Below are 27,486 nucleotides of genomic sequence, written 5' to 3' on the forward strand. Positions count from 1 at the left end.
TTTTGTGTATGTGTTTCAGGGATCCGTCCCCCTGCCAGCCCGAAGTTTATATATTTCTCCCGAGTTTGCTGGAGAAATATATAAAATGAAGCAATTCGGTGTTCAAAACTCAACCCAGTTACTTCCACGTGGCCATGCAAATGTGGTCTCCCGAAACATTCAAGCTATGTATAATTTAGAGCAGGATGATGGGAGGATATATTTGATTACTGCTGGTATTAAATAAGTGGGAGTCGGAGATCCTTGCTGATCGGCTGCCAATCACCCAGAAATCCCTGCATATTTGCAAACTTTTCCCTTCCAAATTCTGAATTCTAGAGTTCGACAGGCTGGCAGCTCAGATAACTTTTTAGCTTGCACGTGACAGCCATCTAATAAAGCTTCAACTCACTCTGATGGGGGGGGGACATGTGTGAAACCCCCAGGATGATGGTGTAAAGGTGGAGAAAAGGTGGCCCCCATGGGGGGGGGAGTCTCAGATTCACATATTCGGCTTGAGGTGCCATTCTCTTGCATCCACCTTTCATCTTCTGTAAGAATTGTTAGTTCCCAGGCCAAAAAGAAAGAGAGACACCCATTTCCCTGTTTTCATTCAGAACTTCTAGGTCAGGTGGAAAGCAGTAGGAAAAGAGGATGGTTGCACATGAGATGGAGTAGCTCAAAGCGGAAACCACGACTTTTAGTCTGGAAGAGCTGAACAAGGCTGTGAATGACAGGACCTTTGAGAATATGTTCCTTAATAGGGTCTCTGCAAATGGGAAGCAACCAGATGGGACAGCATGACAGCAAGAAAACAGGCTTAGGATTAAGCTACAGCATCTGTTGAGCACCTGCAAGGCAGTATCATACAATAGGAATTTAGGGACCTTAGGTTAGAGGGAGGTCACAATCTTTTTTAACCCCCTCCCTAGTGCAAGATCCACAACTGGCACCTGGTGCCATTAAAGAGATACACTAGAACTAAAGTATTCTGATTAACACAAGAATTTGTTTGTAATGCTGAACAAAACCTCTTAGTACTTCTGCATAATATTTCTACTTTTAGGGGCCCCCTTTCAATGTTGTTGTTGTTGTTGTTGTTGTTATTATTATTATTATTATTTATTGGAAACAAGGTCAATTTGACAGCTGCTCTTGTTCTGTATTTGAAGTCAGAAATATTTGCATATCCACTGGAATTCAGCCAGGTAATTTAGCCATTAATAGACTTATCTTCTCTCTGATTGTCATCATCTGCTGTGCAATCTGGTGAAGTGATAGGCCCCTTCCACCAGGAGCATACATCCTACATTAGAGGAATATATTACTCCTAGCATGAATTTAGCTTGTTGATAAATGTAAGGATGATGAAAGGCGCTGTTGACACCTGTACAGTACATATATACAGATCCTAATCCTATGCATATGGGTGCTAAAGACCGATAGAACTCCTGCTGGGTGGATTTGGTCAGTAACAGATTGCTGCTGATTAAAGACTCCCATTGCCAATTTTGGGATTCACACGTTTTCGTCTCATTGTCTGCAAGCCATGTGCAACTCAAAACAGAAAATGGAAGTCTTTTAATCAAGAACAATCTGCTGCTGTGGATGACCTCACTCTCATTGTGTACAGATGGAGCTGCACAACGGCATTTTGGCCACAGCAAAATAATATAAGCAATTGTTTCAAATGGGGAGAATTTTAATATGAGACATGAGATGCTGGAAGGGATGAATCAGGAAGGAGCAGAGGTGCCGGGGGCTTGAGACAGAGGGATAGCTTGGGTCGTGGTGGTCCCAGAGGTCTCTGATCCAAGATCCTGAGCAGTCTCGTTCCACTGACTTCTCAGGGTGAGGTCTGCTCCTTTTGCAAATAAAAGTTCCATTAGGGGGAAGTGTCCTTTCTCGGAAGCCAGGTGTAAAGGGGTTTTGTGGAGCCAGCTTCTCGCGTTGATGTCAGCTCCATGGTCCAGGAGATAGCTGGCCACCTCAACGTGGCCGCAGCTGGAGGCTCTGTGGAGGGGAGTTAGATGAAGGCTGTCTCTTCCATCCACCTGAGCACCACCTTCTTTGACCAAGAGATGGACTATACCAAGGTGTCCAGCAGTGGCGGCTTTGTGGAGCGCAGTACAACCATGGCAGTCGGCGAGGTTTACATCTGCTTGCCTTTGGAGCAGTAGCTTCACAATCTGGAAAGAGAGAGAGAGAGAGAGAAAGTTTTCACTTAGTTTCCATGAAGATCTGTTACTGGCAGTCATTATGGAGATGTCATTTGCTATCTGTTTCTGTCCTGTTAAGGATAGGAATGAACTGAGCTTGCTATCTCAGAAAAAGGAGGAAGGAAGGAAGACTAAGAGTACCAATCTGCCATTCAAGGATGCTATGGAAAAGACAAGAGGGGAAAACTCCTTTCAGTTCACCATCACCCACTGGCTCCTAGCTCTTGGATATATTACACTATCTCTTATTTTAAGACCAACCTCTTGATGGCCATTGGTAGATGCAGAGGAAAGCGGCGTCCGTCCCAGCTCGTCCTGTATGTTCACGTTGGCTCCGTGCGTGAGTAAGAGGAGCAGGGCGTCTACTCGTCCAAGCTCAGCAACGATATGTAGTGGCGTGATGCCCCCTTTGCACCCCTGATCTGGGCTGACGGGCCAGGAAATCAAGAGGTCCATGATATGCAGCTGGTTGTTAGCTGTGGCCCAATGCAAGGGTGTCCACCAGTTACAGTCCACGGCAGCCACATCCGCACCACGCCGCAGAAGCAGCTGCATCATCAAGGTGTGTCCATTGGCTGCCGCACAATGGAGCGGGGTCAGGCCACCTCGGGTGGCTGCAGTCGCCAGGGCCCCCCGCGCCAGGAGGAACTCTGCCACGTGGGTGTGGCCACTCCAGGCCACGTGGTGCAAGGGCGTGTAGCCAGAAGGGGTGCCTGTGTGGATCACTGCTCCGCGCTGAAGGAGAAACCTCACCAGGGCAGCGTAGCCATTCAAGGATGCGACATGCAGGGGCGTCCACCCATTCTCATCTCTTAGAAACACAAAAGTAGGAAAACAGGTCTCAGAAATATCTCTTTCAATGTGGGCTTCCCAAATCTCTTTTCTCCCCTCAAACATTTATGGTATGCCTGGGAGGTAACTAGTTACAAATAATTAATGATGTGTAATCAGAGCTTGGGAAAGTTACTGTTTTGGAGCATAAGAAAGAGTATTCACCCACCAGCTTAGCTTGAGTCGATGGTAGTTGAGAGATGCTCAACTAGTTGAGCTGTATTCCCAGAAAGTAACTTTTCCAATGAACTCTCTCTTTTTCAAATAAGGAAGTTATCACTACTGTACTGAATATATTTGGGAGGAGAGGCTTCAGCACCATGGATAGCTCTTCTCAGTGGTGTAGTGGAACCGGGGCTCACAGGGGCTCTCTTAAAGTCTCGATAGGCATCTCTGGGTAGGGGGTGTGTGGTTATGGGCACAGTCAAACTGAGCACTTGCGCTTCCAATTTACCACTAGAGCGCTGGACAACTCTGGACAGAGGCATTGCCCTTGTGAAAAAGGGAGTCAGAAGACTCCACTGGGTCCACACTCCCAGAGCGGCTGATTCATTCATTCATTAGCCACGAATACCGCAGATCCAAAATATGCAGTTCTTTCATGCCACCCAAGGGGGCAGCAGAGGGACATCTCTGCTGCCCTGGCCCAGCTGGTCCCTCAACTCACCTGCTCTCTATGGCTGCTCCTTGCTTCAGCAACTTCTTCACTAGGTGGAGGTTCCCATTCCTGGCTGCTTGGTGGAGCTCCGTCCAGCTGTGTTGCACAGTGGGTGGGATCAAATGATCCTCAACGGCCTTCCCACTAAACCGGTCGCTGCCTCGCGTCTGGTCTCCTTGCGCCACCACTTCCTCCCATAGGACCATCCATTTTCTGGTCAGTTCAGCTTCCACGTTTGTGCCTCTCGGAGGAAGGACAAGAAATCGCATTTTCCAGGTAGAGAAGACTCAGAAGTGGTTCCCCCCTTCCCTTCTTCTGGGGAGGGATCCCTGGGACTGTGCAGCTGGCCCAAGGCTACCCAGGCTGGCTCTGCTCACAGGAGGCCCAGTGGGAGAATCAAACTCCCAACCTTTGGCTCCACGACTAGATACCTCAACCACCGGGCTCTCCCACCAGCTACAACCCTGAAAAGGGCTGCCATAAGTCAGAATTGACTTGACAGCACCCAATTCTGAATCATTACCTCCCTCTTACCTGCCATTTATCCTCTACTTTCATGAGATCTCTTGCTACGGCAGGTGGCCCAGAGGAAAAGTCACCTCTGCTCGCTGGTGGATCCCGAGCGTCTTCCCGCAAGCTGAAAAGGGGTGTTTACTCCCCCCAGGAGCTTAGCTGCTCTCTTGTTCCTACGAGGTCTTCCAGATTCTCCGGTCCACCATCAACGACGACTCCTCCAGGGTAACCGCAAAGCGCTGATTTGGCAAAATGGATTCGTTAGGTACGAAATTTGCCTGTCCTAGAAGACTTCAGTGAGTCCAGAGGTCTGAGATTCGGCTGGAGGACGCCTCGAAGAACGAATTCCAACAAGCAGCTAAAGAAAGGACTCGGGCAGCTGGCTATTTTATCCGGACAACCTTTGCTCCATTAATATCTTGCTGGCTCAAAAGTGGAGCCAGAGAGCTCTCTTACGGCATTGTTTCCTGGGGATCTGTACATACCCGAGCGCGCTAAGAGCTGTTTACTTAATGACTAAATGCATTCTGTGAAATGGGAGGAGAAATAAGGCTGCTAATGGTTAATGGGATATGAGCCTGGGTTCTCTCCACCCCCTTCTCTTACACACACAGGCGCTTTTCCAAGTCAACGTTCCACCATCGTAGACCATCCTGCCCTAATCTGTGGGACTACGACACCCATCAGTGTTATAGCCAAAGCCACCAACTAGGGGATGGCCAACCTAGAAGGCGAGCATCTTCCAAATCTCAGGAAAGCCGGACCCCCCCGCCCATGAGTCAGAGGGTCACCTCTTACACCCAAGCTGCGTTCCAGGCACTCATTCTCTGCCGACAGGATGCTCCGGATATTTCAGGAATACTTAACAGGCAAAAAAGGAACAAAGCTCTGAGATCGCCCTGCGTTTGGGCCGGCAGCTAGCTCTGGAAGGTTGCTTCGGGGGGGGGGGGTTTAAAAAAAAAATAAAATCAAGGTTGGGTGGCCACATCTCAGAGAGACGCTAACTGTGAAAGACCACAGGAATGGAACAAAAGTCCTCGGTGGCTCCAGTTACAGGACCGTCCGACATGCAGCGGCTTGCCTTCTCCGGCGAGATGCTTCGTGCTCGTGTGTCAGGCGCCTGTCAGTCTTGTTTGCCTGGACTTTTTATTTCTTTGCAAGAGTTTCAATCATTAACCTGTTTTTCCACCAGGAGCACGCCGGCCTGATATTTTTCTCGTTCCATGGTTGCCACCTTGTGATGGAATTCTCCCCGACTCTCCTTACCCACGCTGTCGTCATCATCATCATCATCAAACTGTACTGCAAGAAAAAGGCCAGACAACAATTCAAAAGGGGTTTCCTAAGAACGCCTAAACTTATTATCAGTGGTTTCCTGTGTTGCCAAGTCTTGGTAAATTTTTGGTAAAGTTCTTTTTGCTATGCAAAAAGTGCAGACTCCCAGAGGAGAATGGTTTCCAGTTCCCTGGTTAGTCCATCCCGTTCTCATTGACTGGCCCTTAAAGTCTCACTCTGAGGCATTTATAGGGGGAAGTACAAAAATGTTACACTACTTACAGTTGTGAACATATCAACAGCAAACCAACCCGCCAACACTGCTTCTAACAGACCAAAGAGAGAGAAAGAGAGTGCTCAGCAGAGAGGCGGGGCTCTCTTCGAATTCAGGGGTGGGAAGGAACGATTGGTCAGTGCTGGATAGATTGGCAGTCACCTCAGCAGGAAGGGTTGAAAATCCTTGATGCTACCTATAAAGTTCGGATCCCAAACCAAAGGGGATTCACTTTCTTCCCTGCCCCATGTGAATATCAGAGGCACAAAGTACCGAGACAGGTACAGGGCTGATTCGAGGTTGTTGTGGGCCCTTCACGAGACACTCTTTTGTCCTTGCCCGAAAAAGACACGTCAGACAAGGAGCAAAGGAGGAGGAGGGGAGAGGGAAAAAAAGGAAGCATTCGTGGCCCCTCCGATTTGCACTCTGACTCTGCTTGGTACTGTATAACCAAGTCTCAGGGATGTCTTAAAAAAAACACCCAAATAAGTTCTTCAACTGTCCACAAGATGGTGCCATGTGCACAGGAGGAAGGGGGATGGACAGCGCGGGGGGGGGGGGGGAACCCATCTCCTGTTTTCAAAAAATGAGAAACCAGCACCTTTTTCTTACGGCAAAAGCTCACACACAGAGGAGCTCTATTCAAATTTCAGGAGGATTGATTCTGCATTTGAATGAGTAGGTGTTAGGTAGAGGGGTGGGAAAATTCCGAGTTTGGACTACAATTCCCAGAGTCCCCCAGCCAGCATGGAGTTTGTAGTCCAAAACAGGAATGTTCCCAAGTCAAGGGGATATAAATGGGGATTCTGAGCTCTGTTAGCAAAAGATTTCAAAACACAGTGCCCACAGCCAGATCCCCCCCCCCAGCAGAGAGGCAAATCTTTAGGCCCCTTTCTAAATCCTTATCAACAAAACCACTTCTAACAGGGTATTTTTTTTGGAGGGGGGACTTTTGTAAAGCTAATGGCTCTTCATTGCCTCTTCAAAACCAAGCCCCCCCAAAAACATACATGGAGGGGGTGGTGATCATATTTTGTTTTCTCCTCATTCTTGTAAGAGTTCTGATGGGGGGGAAAGGGAACTCTGGCAATATGGGCTTGAACCCAGGCGGTACTTAAAGTAGCACCGCTCCGTTTCAAGGAGAAAAGGGCAACTCATTTTTAATATATGTCTCTGTGCCTCAATTCTGAGCGGGTCTTCCAGGAGGGAAGACTGAATGGAGATAACACTGATGCCTCACGCCCGGGCAAGGTTGCTGTCTGCCTGAAGAGTAGACAAAGTTCATTACCACCGATCCCCATTATTTTTTCATGAAAATCACCGGGGGAAATGATACTCTTTATTACAGAAACTGGGCGCTCATTTGTCTCCTGCCTGAAGGTTTAGCTCTCTTTTTACTCTTGTTCTGCAGAGGTTCTGATTTAATGAGCGGAGTGCCTCTCCTCTGTGCTATTACAGCAATCTGAGACTCCTTTAAAGTCGTGGTTGCACCACCCAGAATGCTGGGATTTGTAGTTCACAGACCCACTCAGAGATCCCGTCCCCCCTACATTACAGCTGGGAATCCTTCCACCCAGCTACAGATAAGGCTGCTGAATAGCTCAGGGGTTTAGGAATCTGTCTGTTGAGCTGGAGGTTGGGGGGTTCGATTCCCCCACTGGGCTTCCTTGACAGGGGCTGGACTGGATGACCCTCGGGGTCCCTTCTAGCCATGCCGTTCTAAAATGAGGAGGAAGATGGTCTCAAAAGTCTGCAAAAGGGAGTCATAGCAGTGGCTACGTGGTAGCCAGAAAGGGGAGATAAGATGTGAGTCTTTAAGGGATTTTTGTGGGGAGAAAGGAGTCTCTTTGAAAGCGAAGGCTGGAACCAACTGCTCAAGCTTTGGGAAGCTTCTTTTAAAAAATTTTGTTTGACTACAACTCCCAAAATTCTCCAGCACCCAATTCTTTTAAGTTCCTGAGGCAAAACATGCCAATAGTTCAAGACACTGGCAGCCTCTGAGGGTGAGGAAGGATACTATAAATAAGTGTATGCTTATTGTGATTAGATTTAAATATTGTCTTTTAATGATGTCCACCCATTTTGTATCTTTGTGGTTTTTAGCTCTAACTATCGTCTGTTAATGATGTAAGCCACCTTGGGTCCTTTTAAAGGAGAAAAACAGGGTGAAAACGATTTTAAAGGGAAGGAGATAATAAAATCAATAATTCTAGTCACCCAGAGCAAGAGCTGGCAGGATACTGGGATGCAGAAATAGCCATTTCTCTGCACCAGCCGGCTCTGATTTGTGGGCTCGAAGCTGCAAATCAACACCCTGGTGAGTTTTTTTTATTTATTCCTGCTTTTCCTAAACCTTAAAAAAAAGAGAGAGAGCACCTTCTCAACGGTGGAAAAGATTGAGCACTGCATCTCCCGCTATATCTCATCCTCAAGGTTAGAAGGCACAGTGAAAATGCAAGGATGGGACTGAAATATGGGCATCTGAAAAAATCCAGATGGTCCCGGCCTAGCTCGGCGAGGAAGGAGATCAGCTGCAGCTCTGGGCAGAACTCGTGGTAGTTCCTTTTTCTGGACTACAACGCCCAAAATCCCCCTGGCGAGGAAAGCTTGGTCCTTTGGCTGCTTTCGAATCCATCCCACCAGAAGCTCGTGAAAGTAAATGCTCACCCTGAAGGAGATTTCAAAAGATTCGGCGCTGAGCCAAATCACTTTAGTTTTCTTCATCATCTTCATCATCATTTTAGAATTGCGGAGCTGGAAGGGACCTGTGGGATCATGGAGTCCTGTCCCGGTCGGGGTGGGTGGGAATCGAACTCCCAACCTCTGGCTCTGCAGGCAGATGCCTCAACCACTGAGCTATCCAGGTTACGGAGGAGGTGCGAGCAGAAGACCCCCAGGTCTTGATATGGGAAGGTTGTGAAAATAAATTGGGAAGAGCCATACGTTGGAGGATATAAATGAACTAGTGCATCTGTGAATGTAAAGGCGTCAGCAGCTCTCGAAGGTTTCGACCTCTGGGCTGTCCAGTTAAGGATAGGAATGAACAGAGCTTGCTATCTCAGAAAAAAGGAGGAAGGAAGGAAGACTAAGAGTACCAATCCGACCAGAGACAGGCAGGATTTTTAAGACCGCCAAAGACTGACCGTTCCTTGGGTTAAACAGACCAGCGCTGCTGTTTTGACGACCAGGAGTTAATCAGGGACGGTCCCGATAGCTGGGGTGCTCCTTGACTCTTGGAATGAGGTTCCCCCCCCCCAAAAAAAACAGATGCCATCCTTTGGCTGAATGGAAGGGGGTATTTGTGTGTGTGTGTGTCTAGAAAAAAGAGGCAGAAACAGACGGAGGAAAAGGTTGGAGCAAAGAAACTGTAATAAATAAATGAGAAAAAAGGGGGGAAAACGCAGCAGGTGTTAGAAAGCTGGAGATGAGAAACAGGGCGTAAGCATGGCTACTGGTGCCTTGGGAACTATTCTGGCTTGTTTAAGCACCTGTTTTTCCTCCATTTAAGCTCTGCTTTGTAAACAAAACTCATATTTCAGCAATGCGGCAAAGCAGGAGTGTTCTCGGAGAGGAAATTAAACCCAGCGACGTCTCTCTTATCTTTCTTCATAGGCACAGGGCAGTGAGGAACATGCTTTAAGCCGTGCGTTAAGACAACAGGTTTTTCCTGCGTGCGATCGTCGCAGCTTCTTTCTAGTGTGGATACCGTTCCCCTGCTGTTCAGCATGGGGGTGGCTAGTGTTGTGGGATGGCGTGTCAGGAGCAAAACGGGGGCTTTCTTTGAAGGGCTGCTGGCTTCGGAATGAAGCTTTGAAGGAACGGTGTATCTAGAGGGAAAATGTAATGGAAGAACTTGGCTCATTTTTCTTAATGTGCGATTTGACCATGGTAAAAACACCTAGCATTGCAAGACTGAGAAAAGTCTCTTGGTTTATATGTTACTTTTTCATCTAGGGAGGTCAAAGCAGTATACAAGATGCTGCTCCTCTCCCGAACCATACAATAGTACTCTCGTATAGCGATATAACACTCATGTTAATGAAATATTTGGTGCCAACCCAAGAGAGGGCCTTTTTGGTGGCTGCTCCCAGCCTGTGGAACTTCCTTCCACTGGAGACCAGGCTGGCTTCCTCCCTGCTGTTCTGCAGGCGTTTAATTGCTAAAATCCAGCAGTATGTCACAACTAGGATAGGAGCGTTGAATCAGTGAGGATCTGGCTTATCACATCCTCTGTAAGTTCTTTTGCTTAGTTTTTCTTGTTGTTGAGTCGTTAAGTCGTGTCCGACTCTTCGTGACCCCATGGACCAGAGCACACCAGGCCCTCCTGTCTTCCACTGCCTCCCGGAGTTGTGTCAAATTCATGCTGGTTGCTTCGGTGACCCTGTCCAACCATCTCATCCTCTGTCATCCCCTTGTCCTCTTGAATTCACACTTTCCCAACATCAGGGTCTTTTCCAGGGAGTCCTCTCTTCTCATGAGATGGCCAAAGTATTGGAGCCTCAGCTTCAGGATCTGTCCTTCCAGTGAGCACTCAGGGTTGATTTCCTTCAGAATGGATAGGTTTGTTCTCCTTGCAGTCCAGGGGATTCTCAAGAGCCTCCTCCAGCACCACAATACTCAAAAGCATCAATTGTTCGGCGGTCAGCCTTCTTTATGGTCCAGCTCTCACTTCCATACATGGCTACAGGAAAAACCATAGCTTTAACTATGCGGACCTTTGTCGGCAAGGTGAAGTCTCTGCTTAAGGCTGGATATAGACATATATGAATAAACATGAAGAACAAGACATACTTTTTTTAAAAAACACGAGTGGTTGCCTGCTTTTGACATTGTCTCCAGCGATGCATCTCCTCTCTCCTATTTTTCCCTAAGTGGTTCGCCTTGCTTTCCTCTAAAGTGTCACAGACACTCTTCAAAGCCTCTTTAATTCGTGGGGGGAAATCTGTGTATTGTTCTCCCTCCCACGGCACTGCCAGAAAAGCTTTCTGCTGCCAGTCTGTTTTTGAGATGCTTCTCGGCTGCTTTCCCACCTTGATTTCTTCTTACACACCACCTTTCCACTTTGTTCCTTTTCTCCTCTCCCCCCACCACTCACCCAGCAGCAATTAGCCTCATCTCTGTGGAAGACAAATAAACTAGAAATGCAAGAGAGAAGAGAACTCGGAGGTCGACTGGCACAGGAAGTCCTTATTCCTGTTAATATTGTACTTTCTCTTCTGCTCACTTCCTTCTGGCAGCCGCTGACTCAAGGCGGGCAACCTCAGGCGATGTAGACCCCCCCCATCTCAGGTTCTTGGAGGGCTACAGCTGCTTCTGTAACCCCTTAGGACGAAGAAAAAGATCAGCATTTTTTGTAAGGAAAATGTATTGACCACTAGAGGGCAGAAGAGAGCTCTTGTTTTAAAAGGATGGCGCTTCTGCCTGCCCTCTACTGGTCAATAAATATATATTTTTAAAAAGGTTAAAGTTTGGGGAGACTTTGACCCAAGCGGTTGGGAACCCCGCAAAATGTGCCAAGGTTGCCCCTGCACATCACAAGGGGCCATTCTGATCCTTTAAAAAATAAATTTGGGAGGGAAGGAGATGTTGAGGGGCTGCCTTCTGCTACCCCAGCTACATACCCTCCCTTTGCTGGCTTAACATCTCCAGTAGAAAGAGCTTTTAACTATCATTGGATAGTTGGGGAAGTTCTATTAAGGACTACAACTCCCAGAATCCCCCCACCAGCCTGGCAAAATGGAGTTATTGTCTGAAAGAGTAATTTCCCCCCATCACTGTATTTTTGGATGGGAAGCCAGCGGTATGTCATCCTCCTGAGTTACTTGTTCAAGTCCCGCTGATCACATCCTTTCATAGGTAATCATCATCATTATCATCATCTTAGAACTGCTGGAAAGGACCCTATGGATCATGGATCCATAGAATAGAACCTTTTCATATTTCATTTTATAAAATTTTAGCCATATTTTTGTTCTTGTGGCCAGGCTGGGCTGGTTGGGGGATCCAGTTTTTTGAGTGCTTCAAATCCACTCCAGGTTTTACCCTGCACTTTACACAAGTTGTTCGAGGCGTTGGATCAGCATTGTGGATAGCTGCTGTACAGTGCAGACAAAAACCAGGGGCGGATTCTGAACACCTCTGAAATGGGAGTTCACTGCTCAACCATTGCAGCCAAGCCTTTCTCTACAAATCCATTTTTTTCTCCAAAGTCAGGGATGCAACGTGGAATCTTAGAACTACCTTTTAATATCTTCTTGACCAGGCTCTAGGAGATGATGAGGATGATGATCACCCTCTTAGAACCATGGAGCTGGAAGGGGTCCTATGGATCATTAAGTCCAGCCCCTGTTAGGGAGGCCCAGTGGGGGGAATCGAACTGCCAAACTCTATCTCCCTGGAAAGCTATCCATCTTTTGGGACAATATATGGGCAAAAGCTTTTAATGGGGCTTTGGAAATCCAGGGTTCCGTTTCTCCCGACCTCACAGGGTTGTCGTGAGGATGAACTGGGAGGAAAAGAACCAGGTATGTGTGATCCAGCCAGGGAATCTCTAACTCCCAGTTGTTTTCCATTCCCGTTCTGGGTGGGAGGTGGAGTGCAACGTGATGACTGAAGAGGCAAATGGGGGACAACTGTTCCCCCCTCCCCATTTTTAACAGAAGCCAGCGCTCTGCCTCTTCAGGGATGTCAGCCATACAATGGCCTCTAATGAGGTCTCAGGCTTGGCAGAGGTGTACAGGGGAGGCTGTGTCAATAGTTCGTTAAGGAAGCTTTAAAAAAAATCTTAAAAAACAGTTGGAAAGCTACAAAGTGAGGCTCCATAGGTAATGGTGTGGCTGTAGAGTTAATGATGTCTGTGCAAGGATGAGCCAGCTAAGGGGGCATGATTATTGTCATCCAGGAAAAGTAGCAATCCAATTTAGCAGCTTGGTTTCTTCTGCTCGGAGATCTGGGGAGTTCTCACATTAATTTCTTTCCCCCGTCAATTTTCATGGAGGATCGAGATCTACCGTGGACACCAGACCTGTTTCCAATAGTTGATGAGCACCGTTGTTTAGGAAGGCATGAGGAAGGGCCACACAGCCCTGGGAGGGGGGAGCAACTGAGCATAGGCAGGAAAGGGGATGCTAATATTTGCAAACATTCAAAATTATCTTGGAAAAAATGAAAGTGAAAGGGCACTATTGGCTGTCAGGAAATCATTGATAAGAATGGAGTAGTCTCGAAGAGGGGGTGGCTGGCATTCTGGACTGGAATGGAGTACCTTGGAAAAGGGCATGATGGGCCAGGATCAATGAACATGCTTTTTGGGATGATCTCTTAGTTAGCGTGGCTGTTGGGTGTTGTAGTCCCCAAGAGTCACCTTGATAAGCTCTGGGGTAGCATCCTTTTATGGATATGATCTTGGAGACCAGCTGAGGCATTCTGACAGGCTCAACATGGACACCCAAAAAAGAAGACATAGGAATTATATATTTACACCAACAGTGGATAAACAATCCTGGAAATGTCCAAGGGGGGCAACCAACCAACCAACCAAACCAACCAAACCAACCAAACCAACCAAACCAACCAACCAACCAAACCAACCAAACCAACCAACCAAACCAACCAAACCAACCAACCAAACCAACCAAACCAACCAACCAACCAACCAACCAACCAACCAACCAACCAACCAACCAACCAACCAACCAACCAACCAACCAACCAACCAACCAACCAACCAACCAACCAACCAACCAACCAACCAACCAACCAACCAACCAACCAACCAACCAACCAAAGAAAGAGGTCATGTCTGTATCTATAGGTACTTAGAGGGGGCAGGGACGTCATAGTCCAGATGTTAGACTACAAGTACCATCATCCCTACACTATGTTCGTTGTTGACACTAGAACCCATTTGATGGATAGAAGAAAAGGAATATGATTATTTTAGCTGACAGACCTTTAGCTGAAAGGACATTTTGTCCTTTCTCTTGGAAATTAAATCTGGCTGCCACAACCTGGCCTTTTCCTGATTCATGCAAATCCCCAAACCTGATCCCTATTTTGGCTGGGGATGATGGGGTTTGTAACTTGGAAAGTGCCAGATGGGGGAAAGCTGTCTTTAAACCACGAGTTCTAAAAATCTATCCAATTAAGTTTCACCCGGATCGACTGTGTGTCTCCTCTTCCTGCTTCTATTAAATACCAAAGTGTGGTGTTTTGAAAAAACTGGGATAAAAGCTGAAAAATTCCATGCGCGGTGCATTAAAAATAGCCATAAAGACAACTAAAATACACTCTCTTTACACCCAGAATAAAGGATCGCATAGCCATCGTTGGCTGCTATTAAAAGGTAGCTCCTCTATGTCCTCCTTATTAAAAAGAGGCAATTAAACTGCTTTAATTCATGGCTTCTCCTGCATGCACAGAGATGAGCTTTTAACATCCCTTCCCTCCACCCTCCTCATTTTTGCCCCCCTTGTGCAATCTGGCCTTCCTTCTGCCTGTGTCCCCCCCCGCCTCCCCATCTGTCTGACCTTTCCCCAGGATCCTTCCTGAAATGGCAAGGTACAAGATCCATGTGTTAACCCCGAGAGTGCAATCCTAATAGCCTGCAGAGCCCTGTGTAGGAACCGAGGGCCGGGTGGGTGGAAGGCAGCAGTGAGGGTTGGCTGACAAAAACAGGAGAGAAGTTCAGGGAACCGGCTGGAGGGAAGCTGCACAGCAATCCGCGCTGTCAAGGAGGAGGGGGGAAAGAAAGAGACACAGCGCTATGCAACACCCTCTCATTCAACCCCCAGCTTCTCTCCTTCTGCATTTCACGCCTCGCAAGAGCGCCAGACTCCCCGTAGACCGTTAGCCAAAGGATTCGGCTTGCTCTTCCTGGGAAAACTTTAGGAGGAAGGATCTTTGCTTCCCGGCCTTGCAGGAGAGAACAGAGAAAGGGGGAACGGAAGGGAGATGCAGAAGGACTTTCTCCCCTACCCCGAAAGGATCGATGGATGAACCTTGACCAAGACCAGAGCGGAGAGGGTGAAGAACCTTGAAGGCTGACGTGACTCCCAAGACTTCTTTAGAATTCTGGCAGGACAAGGATGGGGTGGGAAGTCTGGGAGAAGCCTTCACCCCACCAAGTGTGGAAGAGTAGCCACAGAAATACAGATAGTAAGGACTCCTTCCTTTCCTCCTAGACTTCCACGGCGTCCGTCTCTGGAGATAACCCAGTCCAGTTGGTCCAACCGGAGCATCTTCATCAACTCTTGGTGGGGGACCTCCGAGACCATCCTCTCCATCTTTGTTCCACCAAGCCCGTGGATGGCTGGTTCTTCTCTAAAGGAGTGTGGAGAACGTCTCCTCTGGATCTGAGCCCCTAAACCTTGCTTCCGAGCAGTGGCCGGGCTGCAGAACCAAAGCTACTTTGCCTGCGATTGAAACACAAACGGGAGCGTTTCAATCCGGAGGGGAGGAAAAAGAAGGGAGGAGAAAATTGGGAAAGGACAGTAGAAGGCAGCGGACACCCTTCGCTGAATGTTCTTTGACCATGTCTGACCCAGAGATGGACGACTACGATGCAGACAACCTGCCGGACGCCTGGGGGAGGATCCCTGGGCTGCCCCCTTACAACATGGAAGACCAGCTCCTGCCGATGGAGCGGAGGAGCCCCTGTGGGTGTGTGGCCTGGGCGTGTCTTGTCACGATGATGAACGTTGTGGTCTTCCTCTTGAACGTCCTCTTGTTGGCCACCATCTTCCTGGTGGTCCTTCTGCCCACCATCGTGGTGGCCTATTTTGGGTTCCAGTGCCACTCACGGGTAAGTGTCGCGCCAGCGGCTGAAGGAAGTTCAAAATGCCTACTGATAAGATGAGAAGGGTAATGGGAAAGAGGCACTCTGTGCACCCTCAGAGGCACTGCCACTGGTGTTTTCCCCACCCCCTTTGTTTTCAAGGAGAGTCTGAAGTAGAATCTCAGGGTTATTCCTTATAATAAGAAGAACCTCAGAATGGCACAGCTGAAAGGGGCTCTGTGGATCATCCAGTCCAGCCCCTGTCAAGGAGACATGGTGGGGAATTCGAACTCCCAACCTCTGGCTTCACAGCTGGAGACCTAAATCACTGAGCTATCCAGCAGGTCTTCTTATTTATTTATTGGTTTCTTTTCTAGACTGCCATTCCCTTGGTGAGGGGGCAGCTCCAGGTTTATCCTAAAGAGACACAGAGAAACAGTGTTGTGTAGTGGTTACAGTCCTGGACTGGTACTTAGGAGACCTAAGATCCAAGACCCCATTGAGTGCAGAAAGTGACCGGGTGAGCCTGGTTCAGTGGCTGTCTCTCCGCTTGAGCCACCTCACAGGGCTGTTGCAAGAAGAGACCAGAAAGGAGGAGAGTTGATTCTGCACCCTTCAGCTCACTGGAAGAAAAGCAAGCCAGAAATGTAACGCAATCTAGTGGCGGGGAGTTCCAATGACAGTGTCTCAATTCATCGCTCACGAAAAGAAAAACCCTGGAAGGTTGACAGGTGGTTTTCTTTTTTCAATTATTTCTTTAAAAAAAAATACAGGCTACCTCTATATTGTAGCCTCTGCCAAGACTAAAATTGAGCGTTGAGTAATCCGTGTGTTTAATGCCAGCGGTGCCCTTTATTGCTTTGAGACTTTGCATAGAAGTGTTTGAATGATACATACCAATTAACCTACGTGCATGTTAAGTGTGGGAATGATTAGGCCCTCAGATAAACAGGTCTAACCTTAAAGCAGTGATAACATCCCCGCCAATACATCATGCTCCTTGGGACCCCAGCTTCTTGCCTCCAAAAATATAAACATGACCACAGTAAATTTATTTCTGCATTTGGTTGGATGCCAAACGGTGCAGTTCCAAAGTGCCACTTTGTCTATGTGGATCTGGGATTCCCTGTGTGGTGTAACGAAGATCGAGTGGTGGGTTTGGACTCTGGGGGACTGGGTTCAAATCCCCTCTCAGCCATGGAAACAGACCGGGGAAGTGGAATTGGTAAAACCACTCCTTAAATATCTCCCTTCCCTTGAAAGCCCTGTTTAGGGTTCCTATAAATCAGTTCTGACTTTACTGAACCCATGAAATCTCCTTCAGGGACAGGTTTCAGCACCCCGGACAGCTCTTCATAGGGAGAAACAAACTTGAGCTGTTTTTATCTCCGCCCAAAGCCAGGTCTTTTGTACAGCTAATGCATTCTGATTGCCCTTTTCAAACCAACGTCCCTCCAGTTTCTTCGAGTTGGAACAAAGATGGCTCATGGACCTCTAAGCCTCACCTCCACCTCAACTCACTAATTTAGTAATAGCTGTAAAGCTCAGATTGAATTAGGGTACCTATGGAGCATGGGGATAGATGCCAAAGTCATCCAAGCTGAAGAAACAGCCCTCGTTGTTCCCACAGTGAGAGCCCGGAGTCCATGACACCACAAAACCAAGTCTTCTAGGAATATTTTGCTTCTCCTCCGAAAATTCTAACTCTGCGAAGGGGGACGAAGAAATCTAAGCCCGGAGAGTGGTCCCGTCTAAGGGAACCAAGCAAAATATAAAATCTGAGTCTTAATTCCATGCAACACATCCCATTTCCACCTCAAATTATTCTGGGATCATAACAAAACCCCCGACAGCCGTCTGAATTAAGGTGGCTTTCCTTCTGGCAGACGAGCGTTTCCACCATCGCTCACTCAGTGCCTCTTTTTTTATAATGTTATTGTCACAATATTTCTATCTCCCTCGGCATCTCCACGGTTGCCAGCTGCCGCCTGCCTTTGTCTGCCTTTGCCGACAGCGATGGAAACCTGTCTAATTTGATTTTAATTAAGGCGGCTCCCTGCTTAGACACAGGCTTTTGCCATTTTTGTGTATCAGAAGGAAAAGCCCCTCGTGTACCCAAGGGTTGGGGGAAAGGAACCCCAGCAGCAGCAGCCAGAAGAGAAATTAAATCAATACTATATTGGGGGCTTTGACTTAGAGAATGCCACGAACCCGCTTTCCAACGGCTGCTGGACACCCATTGGTTTATTCAAACATACAAAATCACTGTGGATCCTACAGATCGGCCACCCTCGGACGCCTTGCCTTCTAAACAGTTAAATAAATGCCCAATTACTTTTCTTCCTAGGGGGGTGTTGGTGCTTTTTAAAAACTCCAGTTTCATCGTAGAATCCTACAGCCATGGAGTCGGAAGGGGGCCTCGAAGGCCATCCAGTCCAACCCCGTCCTGCTCAAGGCAGGAATCCCAACCAAAGCAGATCGGACAGAGGGCAGCCCCGTTTTCTCTTGAGCACTTCCAGCATTGGGGCGCTCTCCACCTCCCGAGGTCATGGGTTCCATTATCGTACTTCTCTTACAGCTGAGAAGTTTTTTCCTGATATTCAGGCAAAATCTGGCTTCCTGGAGCTTCAGCCCGTTCTTGCGTGTCCTGCACTCTGGGAGGACCGAGAACAGATCCTGCCCCTCCTCTGTAGGACTAGTATTTGAAAATTGTTATCCTATCACCCCTCTGTCTTCTTTTCACAAGGCTAAACAAGTCTTGCTTCAGTCTTGATTCTCTGAAACCTGCGAGTTGGAGAGATTTCCTCAGTTTTCCTAGCTCTCCGCCATCCCATACAGATCTGTTTTTTTTTCCTCTGGAGCTGGTGCCCATTCTACAATAATGGGGAAATTCATCATCCACAGCCTTCTCCTTTTTTCCCCCACTGCCTCCTGAATTGACTGAGAAGCCTCCGTGGCGAAAGAGCTTCAAACCGACTTAATTAAGAGGGACTGTTTGAAGTACTAAATCAGTCCCAGATCTCAGCACTCCTCTGGAATTGAGGAGATAAATATTAAAGGAAGAACGCCGTTTCCTAAGCGCCCCCAAGCGCCTCCAAAACAACCCCCTCGAATGCCGTACGAACTCGGGGAAAATTAATTGCAAATTGATTTTCTCCACCAGATGCTTCGCTTCCGAGATAGTTGTCACGATTTTCATCCAGCGCCATCCAGTTGCCCACTGAGGAGGCAAATTGTTCCCCTTAGCCTTTCAGGGACCTCGCCAGATAATAAGATGATGAAAACAGATGTCTGCCTTTGAGACTCTGTGGAGAGCCCACGAGGTTGTGGTGTGTGCTGTTAGTTCTCCATCTAAGCAATATTTTCCTCACACATTCCTCGGCCGGCCATTGTGGGTGGAACACAGGCTGATACAAAATGGCGGGCAATGTTTTGATTTCCATTATTTTACTTATTTCCTATGATGTCCGGGAAGGCTTCTCGAAATCTTCTCACCCAAATCTCCTGGCTCTAAGGTCAGCATTTTAACTGTCCTTGCTATGTGGATTCAATAGAATAAATCCAGAGTTGGTCTGAACCGGAAGGGACGCCCTGAAACCATTGGGATTTACTACCGTTAAAGAACAGTATGCGTCACAAGTAATACAGGATCCATTGATTTCAATGGGTTTCATTTAAGATATTGAGTTCAATGTAGTAGACCCTTTGCAATGAATGGGATGTTTTAGCCCACGTTGGTTGACCAGTCTATTCCAAATTTCATTATTAGGTGATGCAGATAGCATGCCTTCTAAAGCAGGAATTCCTTAAGTGCTCAAGGATGTCTGGTTATCATAGCTTTTCCCAGCTTCCCGTAGTTTGCAAATCCGGTGTGGTTGATTTCTGATGGGTCTTTGGGAACTAATTCCAGCTTTTGCTTACCAGCGTGATTGTTCATCTTCGAAGCTCTTCCAGAATCATCTCTCTAGAACACTAGCATACTTTCTGCTTCTAATGCCGTTTCTATCGATAAGGTGCAGTTTGATGTAAAATGGGATCTTTCCGATACATTTGGAACGGTCTTTGAAGAACTTCTAGTACACATTTCCGCCAATTCCGTGAGCGACATCCAGAGCTAGCCCATTCCCAAAATTTGGCTGTCCGTCCTTTGTTTGAGGTCGTTGGCCGAACTAGGAAATAATTTGTTACGAACTAATCTGTCCAGGCTAATTCATTTCAAAAGTCACATTTAACATCTTGAAATGCCAATAGCTAAACCAACTATGACTCCGAACTAGATTTGAGTAGGAGAGACCCGCTCACATGTTAAATCAGCATTTACCCAAGTCCTCTTGATCCTCTCTTCCATGCCAGCAGTGCATTTAACCCTGCTACACTAACAGGCCGAAAAATGATAAATATCTTGTGCTCGTATTCAACCAGTGGCAAAAATGATTCAGATTATTTATTAGCACCAACATTTTCTTAACATTGGCAGGCCTTGAACTCGGAGCCCTTTCCCCGAAGTTGTTCGCTGCCAGGGTTCCAGAGAGCAAGCAACCCTACCGGTGGTTTTACGCTCTAATTACCAGTGAGTTCAAAGTTCGGAAAAGCAAACTTCTCTCTCCCGGCTGGTGCTCTCTTTCCATTTATCACTTTGGCTCTAAAAGCATTTTCCCCAGGCTTGGCAGAAGGAGCTGGGGGGGGGGGTGTGTTTGCAGATGTGGGCTGTTCTTTTGTCGGCTGAGTGCTCTCAAAACCCAATGTTCAGTTGATTTTTCAAATGCATGACACAGGCGGGAGGGAGAAAGCTTTCATGACTTTGCTTGATGCATCCATTCTCTTACTAATGGCCCGATTAAGCAGCTCTGAAAATTTGGGCTGTAACATTTGTATAGTGCTTCTCTCTCTCTCTCTCTCTCTTTCCTTTGATTCACACACACATCTATTTTTCCAATCCAGCTCGGAAAGGACGACAGATCCCATAATTCTCCATTCTGGAAGTTCTACCCAACAGACACCTTTCAGACACCAAGATGTGCCTAGATCCTCCAGACTTCCTGTTCAGAAGGAAAGCTCCCAGCTAGCACTGGGGCAGGAAGAGGAAGCTTGGGTGGAGCTAGGCCGAGCTCAGCCTCAGCTCAACCTGGGTTTGCTTTTGTTTTTAAGGGTCTTGATCTTGCCTTCCATAAATACGAACCGTGAGCGCTGGCACATCAGACGCGTTTTCTAATAGCAGCATTCGCCCACGGCCGTCTGGTTCCACCCGGATGAACCACGGAGCATTTTGCCAACGATGCATCCTGCCACAAGCCAGCTTCTTCTTTCCAACACACTGATAAAATGTCAGGACCATTTCTCCGATCGATTGATCCTTAATTATAAGGGGAGGAGACAGGAGGCATGGCGCTGCTAAATAGCATTTACAGACTCTTCAAACACTTCACAGCATGGACATACTGGTGGCTAGCATGGGATTTTGTTTTATGGACTATAAATCCTTTAGTTCCCCATTGTGGGAATTCTACTTGAGTTCTATCTCACCTAACTGTTGCTCACTTGGTTGGGAAAGGACTAAACTGGACACCATTAAAGATTTACTAGGCCTAGCTCTGCCTCAGCTTCCTCTTCCTGTTCCAGTGGGAAACAGGAAGCTAGGCCGAGCTAAGCCTCAAAGCATTCCAGTTTATGCCTTTTCTTCCAGGGGAGCCATATTTAGGCGTTTGTCTTTCAGGTAAAACTCCCAGAATGGAGAATTATGGAATTTGTAGTCCAAGAAATTAAAAAAAATCCCATCTCTGCTGGTGTCATGTGAGGAGGAATTTAATTCTGGACAGGATTGGGAGAACCAAGGAATAATTGCAACCAAATGACACCAGTGAATTTCACAGAATCATAGAATAATGGAGCAGCGAGGGGCCTATAATTTATTTATTATTTTATTATTATTTTATTTATTCGATTTTTGCCCTGCCCCTCTAGACAACGTCTACTCGGGGTGGCTTACATAGATTAAAACACATGAAAATAACATATATAAAAATACAATTCTTACAATTAATTCTTACAATTATATCTATAAGGCTGTTGAATCTAAAACCTTGCTAAATACAGGAATCCAAATTAATGCAGGTTCGAGCAGCTGCTAGTAAGATCAGACAATACTAGGCCAGGTGTGAAGATAATTTGATTTGGTATAAAGAAGCCAACAGTATCACATCTATTGGTTCATTTATTTGGCTTCTACCCAGACTTTTGCCCTGCAGAGATACCCATTCCTCTGTTCTCTGCTCCCCCCTCAACAATCTCAACAGAAAACTTATTTTTGGGGAGGACTCGAAAGCTCTCAGAATGTCCCTGCCAGCAGGAGCAGCAAGGACAGCATGAAAAATATAGCAGAGAGTCTGGTGGTGCCTTGAAGCTTAGGAGGTTTCATGGACTACAGTTCATTTCCTCAGTCACGCAGGAGAAACTGATAGCTGGAGGACTGATCAGGACCTTGGACAGCTCACCAGCTGAAGGCGTTGCTCCCTGTAACAAGAAGAGCTGCTGCTTCAGCAGAGTCCAAGGATCTGTTTCGAGTTTATAAAGGCAATAGCATTGGCCACCTCGACGGCATGGAAGGTGCCTTGATCTTAAACAGAACTAAGAACGTTACTTTTAATTTTATTATATTTGGACTACATGTCTTAGACTCTCCCCGCCGGAGGCTGTTCGGATCTTAAACAGCTGTTGTTCAGTTGGATCGATATTTGAATTCTTTCTACGAAGTTTAAATATTTTTTTCCTTGGATAATTTGTTCAGGAGTTACACTAGAGTAGTGCCTCTCAGCCTTGGGTCACCCAGATGTTCTTGGACTACAACTCCCAGAAATCCTGGCCAGCACCGCTAGTGGCAAAGGCTTCTGGGAGCTGTAGGCCAAGACCATCTGGAGACCCAAGGTTGAGAGCCACAAGACTAGAGGACGATAAGTCTGAGCACACCAATCACAGGTTTCCAACTCCTGTTGAATCATCTTCTTCCTCCTCTGTTGCCCATTCCCTAAACTGAAAAATTATTGAGCATTGTTTTGCTGACCCCAAACCCCCAATTGTTTAGAAATAGGGGCACCCTCTTTCATCTCAGTCTTCTTCCATCTGCTCCCTTCTGGATAGGTTGGAGTACAACTCCCATCATCCCCACCCACTGTTGTTGACTTGGGGATAATGGGAGTGGTAGTGCCATACCACTGGAGGGCGCTAGGTTGGGGAGGATGGCTTTCTTGCATCCTTTAAAGCAGTGGTCCCCAACTTTGGGCCTCGAGATGTTCTTGGACTTCAACTCTCAGAAATCTTGGCCAGCAGGGGTGGTGGTGAAGGCTTCTGGGAGTTGTAGTCCAAGAACATCTGGAGGCCCAAAGTTGGGGACCACTGCTTTAAAGTACTCTGACCCTACGTTTGATGCTGACAAATGGAAAGAAAAAAGTTCAGTTGACCAAAGGAGCAATGAGGCCATCAAGGCAAGATCCAAGGGTGGATGCTGAGACCCCCTTCTACCGAATGAGTAGGAGGGATCCCCGAACATGATAAGCCTGTCTCATCATGTTTGGAAGCAAGTGAGACAATACTCATCACCACGAGAGACAGATCACAGAAGGCAGGTGAAGGCCATAATGCCCAGGGTTGGAAATTCTTCCACTGTACTACTATAAATGGAAAAATTTCTAGCTCCACTAGGATAGGTTACTCCGAGGAGATCAAGCATAGAAAAGGCAACGGAGGAAGGCCAGTAACCAAAGGAGAGCTATGCAAAAGTTGGAGACAAACAAGTGTCATTCTAGAGGGCTCAGGAAATCCGTTTCAGAGCCCTGCTTAATTCCACCAGGATCTTATAACTCTGCCACCCTGATTGACACCGTCCCGCTTTGAACCCCCATGGGGCTCCTTCTGCAGGAGGTCTTGTGAAGCGAACTGGGAACGGCAGCTGGGCCGGTTTGCCCTTTCCCATCTTGGTGGGGTTTCTCTCTTTTTTTGGCCGAGGTGTTTTGATCCAGCTTGGTCGGGCTAATAAGGGGAAGGCAAAGCCCACCGGAAGGCTTTTGAAACCAGCGGGCTCCATATTAACGTCTGCCCCTCTGTTCTCGGCTCTTTTAGAAAAGGGCAACGGAGAGATGCTGCTGAGATCTCCTGTCAAAGAGGAAAGATCTTAAAAGTTGGTTTTCTAAGTAAACAATACCAAACAGCTTTCATAGTATCATAGAACAATTAAGTGGGAAAAGGCCTCTAAGGCCATCGAGTTCCACCTTCCCGCTCAAGGCAGGAATCCAAATCAAAACAGATCTGACAGAGGGTGGTCCCATTTTCTCTCCAAGGCCTCTAAGCTTTCGTTAGGTACTGAGGCACCCCTTTAGAGCTGATCCGGGAAAGAACAGAACCAGCCTTTCAAAACACACCTCTGCATCCACTCGGGTTTTCAACACTGTTTGACTTCTTCTCTTGTTTCATTTTACAGCCAATTCTAATCTAAATAAGCCCCCCAGCCCAAAAGGCTGAGTGATGTAGGAGGAAAACCCAACCGTGTCGTCCCTACCTGCAGGCTTGGCACCGACAGGGCACAACACGAAAGGAAAGTGGGATGAGGAGGGAAGAGGGCTGGAAACCCAACACAAGCATTAGGTGCTGAAAGTTATCCGATTCTGTGGATCCACCTGACTGACCTTTCTCCTCCTCCACTGCTTTAATCCTGTCTCCTCTCCCAGTTGCTAGCTGAGAGACATCACCCTGTCTTTGATCTTCCATGATAGACTGTGCCAGGTAGACCCCATCACATCACAGAATCATAGAACACAGGCGTTGGAAAGGGGGCTCTAAGGGCCATTGAGTCAAGCTCAAGGGTGATGTTGAGCATCATGGTGAAGGTCAACACCATCCTTACTTTTTGTGTGCCCAACTCACCGCTTCCGTGTCTCTTTCCAGGTCCTCCACTCCACCGCCTCCTATTGCCAGACCATCCTGGACGACAACAGCTCTTCTGCCCTGATCATCCTCGGCTTCGTCATGATGTCCCCGCTCATCGTGGTGGCCATGGCTGTCTACTGCGGCCTGGTGAGGCGCCTCCACCTCTTCCTGTGCTTCCAGCCGTGCGCCAGAGCCGTGTACAAGGGGGTGAAGTGGAGGTGGTCTGAGGACGGCGGCCCGTGCGGGTGTCCCCGGGCGTGGAACCACCAGGTCAAAGCCTGGGTTTAAGCGGGGCCCTGCTCTTCTCTGCTTCTCCGAAGAAATAGCAGCAGAAGTGGAAACGGCAGGGAATCAAATATTTGCTGGTTGGTCTCTTTTCTCCAGAGGAAAAGCCCTGCCTAATGTTGACTCCATGATCTGCGACATCCCCTCCTTCTGTCTTTGCCTTGACCATCAACTCAGAAGCCAGCTGCTAGTCCCTCTTCTTCAGGCGCCATGCCCACCGTATAATAATGTGCTTGTCCCACCTTGTCAGGTTGTCGTCGCGAGTTCACACGTGAAGATTTCTGAGCACTTTATTCAAAGGAAAGGTACGTCGTGATTCCGAAATGCAGTTATTCCCAGTGATTTTTCAGCTACCGTTTAGCAACTTGCTTCAAACCATCTGTTTTTAAGTTTGAACATCTCTCTCTCTCTCTCTCAAATGAGCCAATTTACATTCCTGGTAACTTGGTCCTCAAAGCAGGCAACGAAAGACTTCGTTGCTTTTTTCCCCCTCCTTCACATCTTCTCAGCTCTGGGTAGAAAAACCTCAAAGGAACCATTACGAAAAAGGAAGAATTCGTTCTCAAAGCGACATTGAGCATTAGAAATGCTCATGTCCCCTGTAATTTTCTTCTGGTGAAAGCAGACGTGTTTCTCCTCCAGACCCCCCAGGTTGGACTGAGGACCTGCTGAAATGGAGAAAAATCTCATTTGCGTTTTCCACCTTGTTCTGGGCCCTGATCCAGAAAAACAGGGGCGCCCGGCACTGCTCAGTTTGTTAAGCCATAAGAGCTTTCTCCTTTACCATGAAAAGCAATTCATTATGTCCTGCAAAAGGAAGGGAGGAATCGTCTCTATTCGTTGACACCACGTCCGAAATAAAATTTCTAACATCAATTTCACTGTGCTCTCATTTCCCAAAAAGGGGAAAACAGAATCTGATGACCACCAACTCCATTTCCTGTGATTCGGTCCTGACAGACATCGGCAAGTGACAAACATAATCCCCGTGGGGACAGTTTGGATTGATTCCCACCACCATGGCAAGAGTGGCCTTGATTAAAATCATCCTCTCCCTTGCTACTGAAGATAATTTCATTTTTAAAAAGCTGGAGAGTTCTGAAGCAGAGGTGACCATACTTTGGACACTTAATGGAAAGATGAGACTCATGGGGGGAGATCCATAATCCTAGAGGAAGTGGAAGGTAGTAGGAAAAGAGGAAGACTAGAGATGAGTTGGTTTGACCCAATCAAGGAAGCCATGGCCTTCAGTTTCCAAGAGCTGAGCAGGGCTGTTAACACAATGTTCTGGAGGTTGCGCATTCATCGCTTCATCGTAAGTCGGAAGCAACTTGATGGCACATTACATCAGCGTGGGGTTCCAGTTACGTCACTCAGTCAAAAAAAGAGCTTTCTGTCCTGCAACCAACACCAGCTCCTCAGTGTTACGTGTTTTATGCTATTCTGATACCTGTTCTGTACGACTGTGCCGACGGCTGCTATATATAACTTTCTGGGTCTGAGTTCCAGCTGTACCATTTATACATAACGCCTGCTGTTCTTGCGATCCCTAGCTATAGATTAAAGGTTATTTTTTAAAATACCCATTTTACACGTTTATGGATTTCTCGTTCTTGTCTCTGGGCTTCCTTTCTTCTAAATTCAGTGCAAGTTTTCTAGATCTAAACACAAGAGACGTCCAAAACTCAATAGTCCAATTTTTTTAAAAAAACACGCCCATTCAAACTGAGCTGAATTGAAGAGGGTTTGAAAATACATCAACTATATGGGCCAAGCAGGTCTCCCATGGTTGACCATGGCTGCATTTATCACATACATTTTTTCTTCACTCTGAGATCTTTTAACTTGCACTCCACATGCAAAAGAGCTGAATTTGGATTTATAAGCGGCAGGGATAAACTACAAGGTTACCCATCCTCCTTTCTCTCTTTTTAAAAATCAGATCTCTTAAGCTGACCAGGTTTAAAATGGCAGCTCAGAGAATGAGCAGAGACAGGAATCAAAGGGTGGCTGGCTTGGGTGGAGCCCCCTACAAAATGGCGGCTCATGTCAACACAGCCAGATCTAAAATGGTGGCTGGAGTGGGTAGAGCCAGCTACAAAATGGTGGCTGGAGTGAATGGAGGTCTAAAATAGTGGCTAGGGATAGGTGAAGCCAGCTACAAAATGGCGGCTTGGCAAAGACCCATTATTCTACTGCAAAGGTGGATCAGAGTCAGTGCAAGGAGGTGACAAATAAATCTATTTTTGTTGCTGTTGTCAAACAGCTGGGAGACACAACTCCTTTATTGATGACTTGTTAGTCATCCTGACACCCTGAGCCCAGTCTCCTGAGTTGTGAAACCCATAATATTTAGCACTGGGCCAGCTTAAGAGCAGTACATAGGCAAATTAGAGTGTTATGAATCTTTTTTATAATCTCAAGGGGTCATGCTAGATGGAGGATTTTGGGAACTGTAGTCCTACCCCAACCCCAATCTTTCTGGGCTCTCTCTAATAGGACCTCAGCTTCTTGGTTTCCTTAGAACAGATCATGTTCAGCAAATCCAGAATCTGTTTCAGAATTTATCACCGTGTTCATTTGGTCTATCAACCGCCCCTTGACGGACGCAAGGCAATGCGGCTTTTCTGTCTGAGACGCCGGAGAAATGAGCCCTCCTTTGGCAGCCATCCATGTTAATAATGTTGGCTAAGATCTAATTTTCTCTTTTATTTCTTTTTCTTTTTTTAAATATCATTGAGGAAATTGAAATTGCTAGGGC

At 47.1% G+C, this 27,486-nt stretch overlaps 2 protein-coding genes across 3 annotated transcripts; one reads left to right on the forward strand and one right to left on the reverse strand.

The window, feature by feature from the left end:
- Positions 1-1,004: 1,004 nt before the first annotated feature.
- ANKRD65 (ankyrin repeat domain 65) lies at positions 1,005-4,854 on the reverse strand. 2 transcript variants are annotated; one of them, XM_020782009.3, is made up of 4 exons: positions 4,222-4,854; positions 3,697-3,928; positions 2,460-3,009; positions 1,005-2,168 (listed from the first exon to the last, which is right to left on the reverse strand). In XM_020782009.3, exons 1-4 carry the CDS (start codon positions 4,226-4,228, stop codon positions 1,716-1,718), a joined length of 1,242 nt encoding a protein of 413 aa, XP_020637668.3. In that variant the 5' UTR covers positions 4,229-4,854; the 3' UTR covers positions 1,005-1,715. The 2 variants fall into 2 exon arrangements, with proteins under 2 accessions (XP_020637668.3, XP_078235551.1); XM_078379425.1 differs by lacking the exon at positions 4,222-4,854 and having other exon boundaries at positions 3,697-4,210.
- A 9,596-nt stretch (positions 4,855-14,450) lies between these two features.
- On the forward strand, positions 14,451-26,307 carry TMEM278 (transmembrane protein 278). The gene is made up of 2 exons (XM_020781986.3): positions 14,451-15,551; positions 24,459-26,307. Exons 1-2 carry the CDS (start codon positions 15,282-15,284, stop codon positions 24,726-24,728), a joined length of 540 nt encoding a protein of 179 aa, XP_020637645.2. The 5' UTR covers positions 14,451-15,281; the 3' UTR covers positions 24,729-26,307.
- The last annotated feature ends 1,179 nt before the right edge of the window (positions 26,308-27,486 follow it).

The sequence above is a fragment of the Pogona vitticeps genome, chromosome 7, assembly GCF_051106095.1.
Source record: "Pogona vitticeps strain Pit_001003342236 chromosome 7, PviZW2.1, whole genome shotgun sequence".
Lineage (NCBI taxonomy): Eukaryota > Metazoa > Chordata > Lepidosauria > Squamata > Agamidae > Pogona > Pogona vitticeps.

Bases quoted from the DNA above. Each gene is read 5' to 3' on its own strand.
- TMEM278 (XM_020781986.3), top strand. From the start codon at position 15,282: ATGTCTGACCCAGAGATGGACGACTACGATGCAGACAACCTGCCGGAC. The intron at 15,552-24,458 runs GTAAGTGTCGCG...GTCTCTTTCCAG, and splicing joins GGTTCCAGTGCCACTCACGG to GTCCTCCACTCCACCGCCTC.
- ANKRD65 (XM_078379425.1), bottom strand. From the start codon at position 3,956: ATGCGATTTCTTGTCCTTCCTCCGAGAGGCACAAACGTGGAAGCTGAA. The intron at 3,010-3,696 runs GTGAGTTGAGGG...TGTGTTTCTAAG, and splicing joins GGAGCAGCCATAGAGAGCAG to AGATGAGAATGGGTGGACGC. The intron at 2,169-2,459 runs GTTGGTCTTAAA...CTCTCTTTCCAG, and splicing joins CTACCAATGGCCATCAAGAG to ATTGTGAAGCTACTGCTCCA.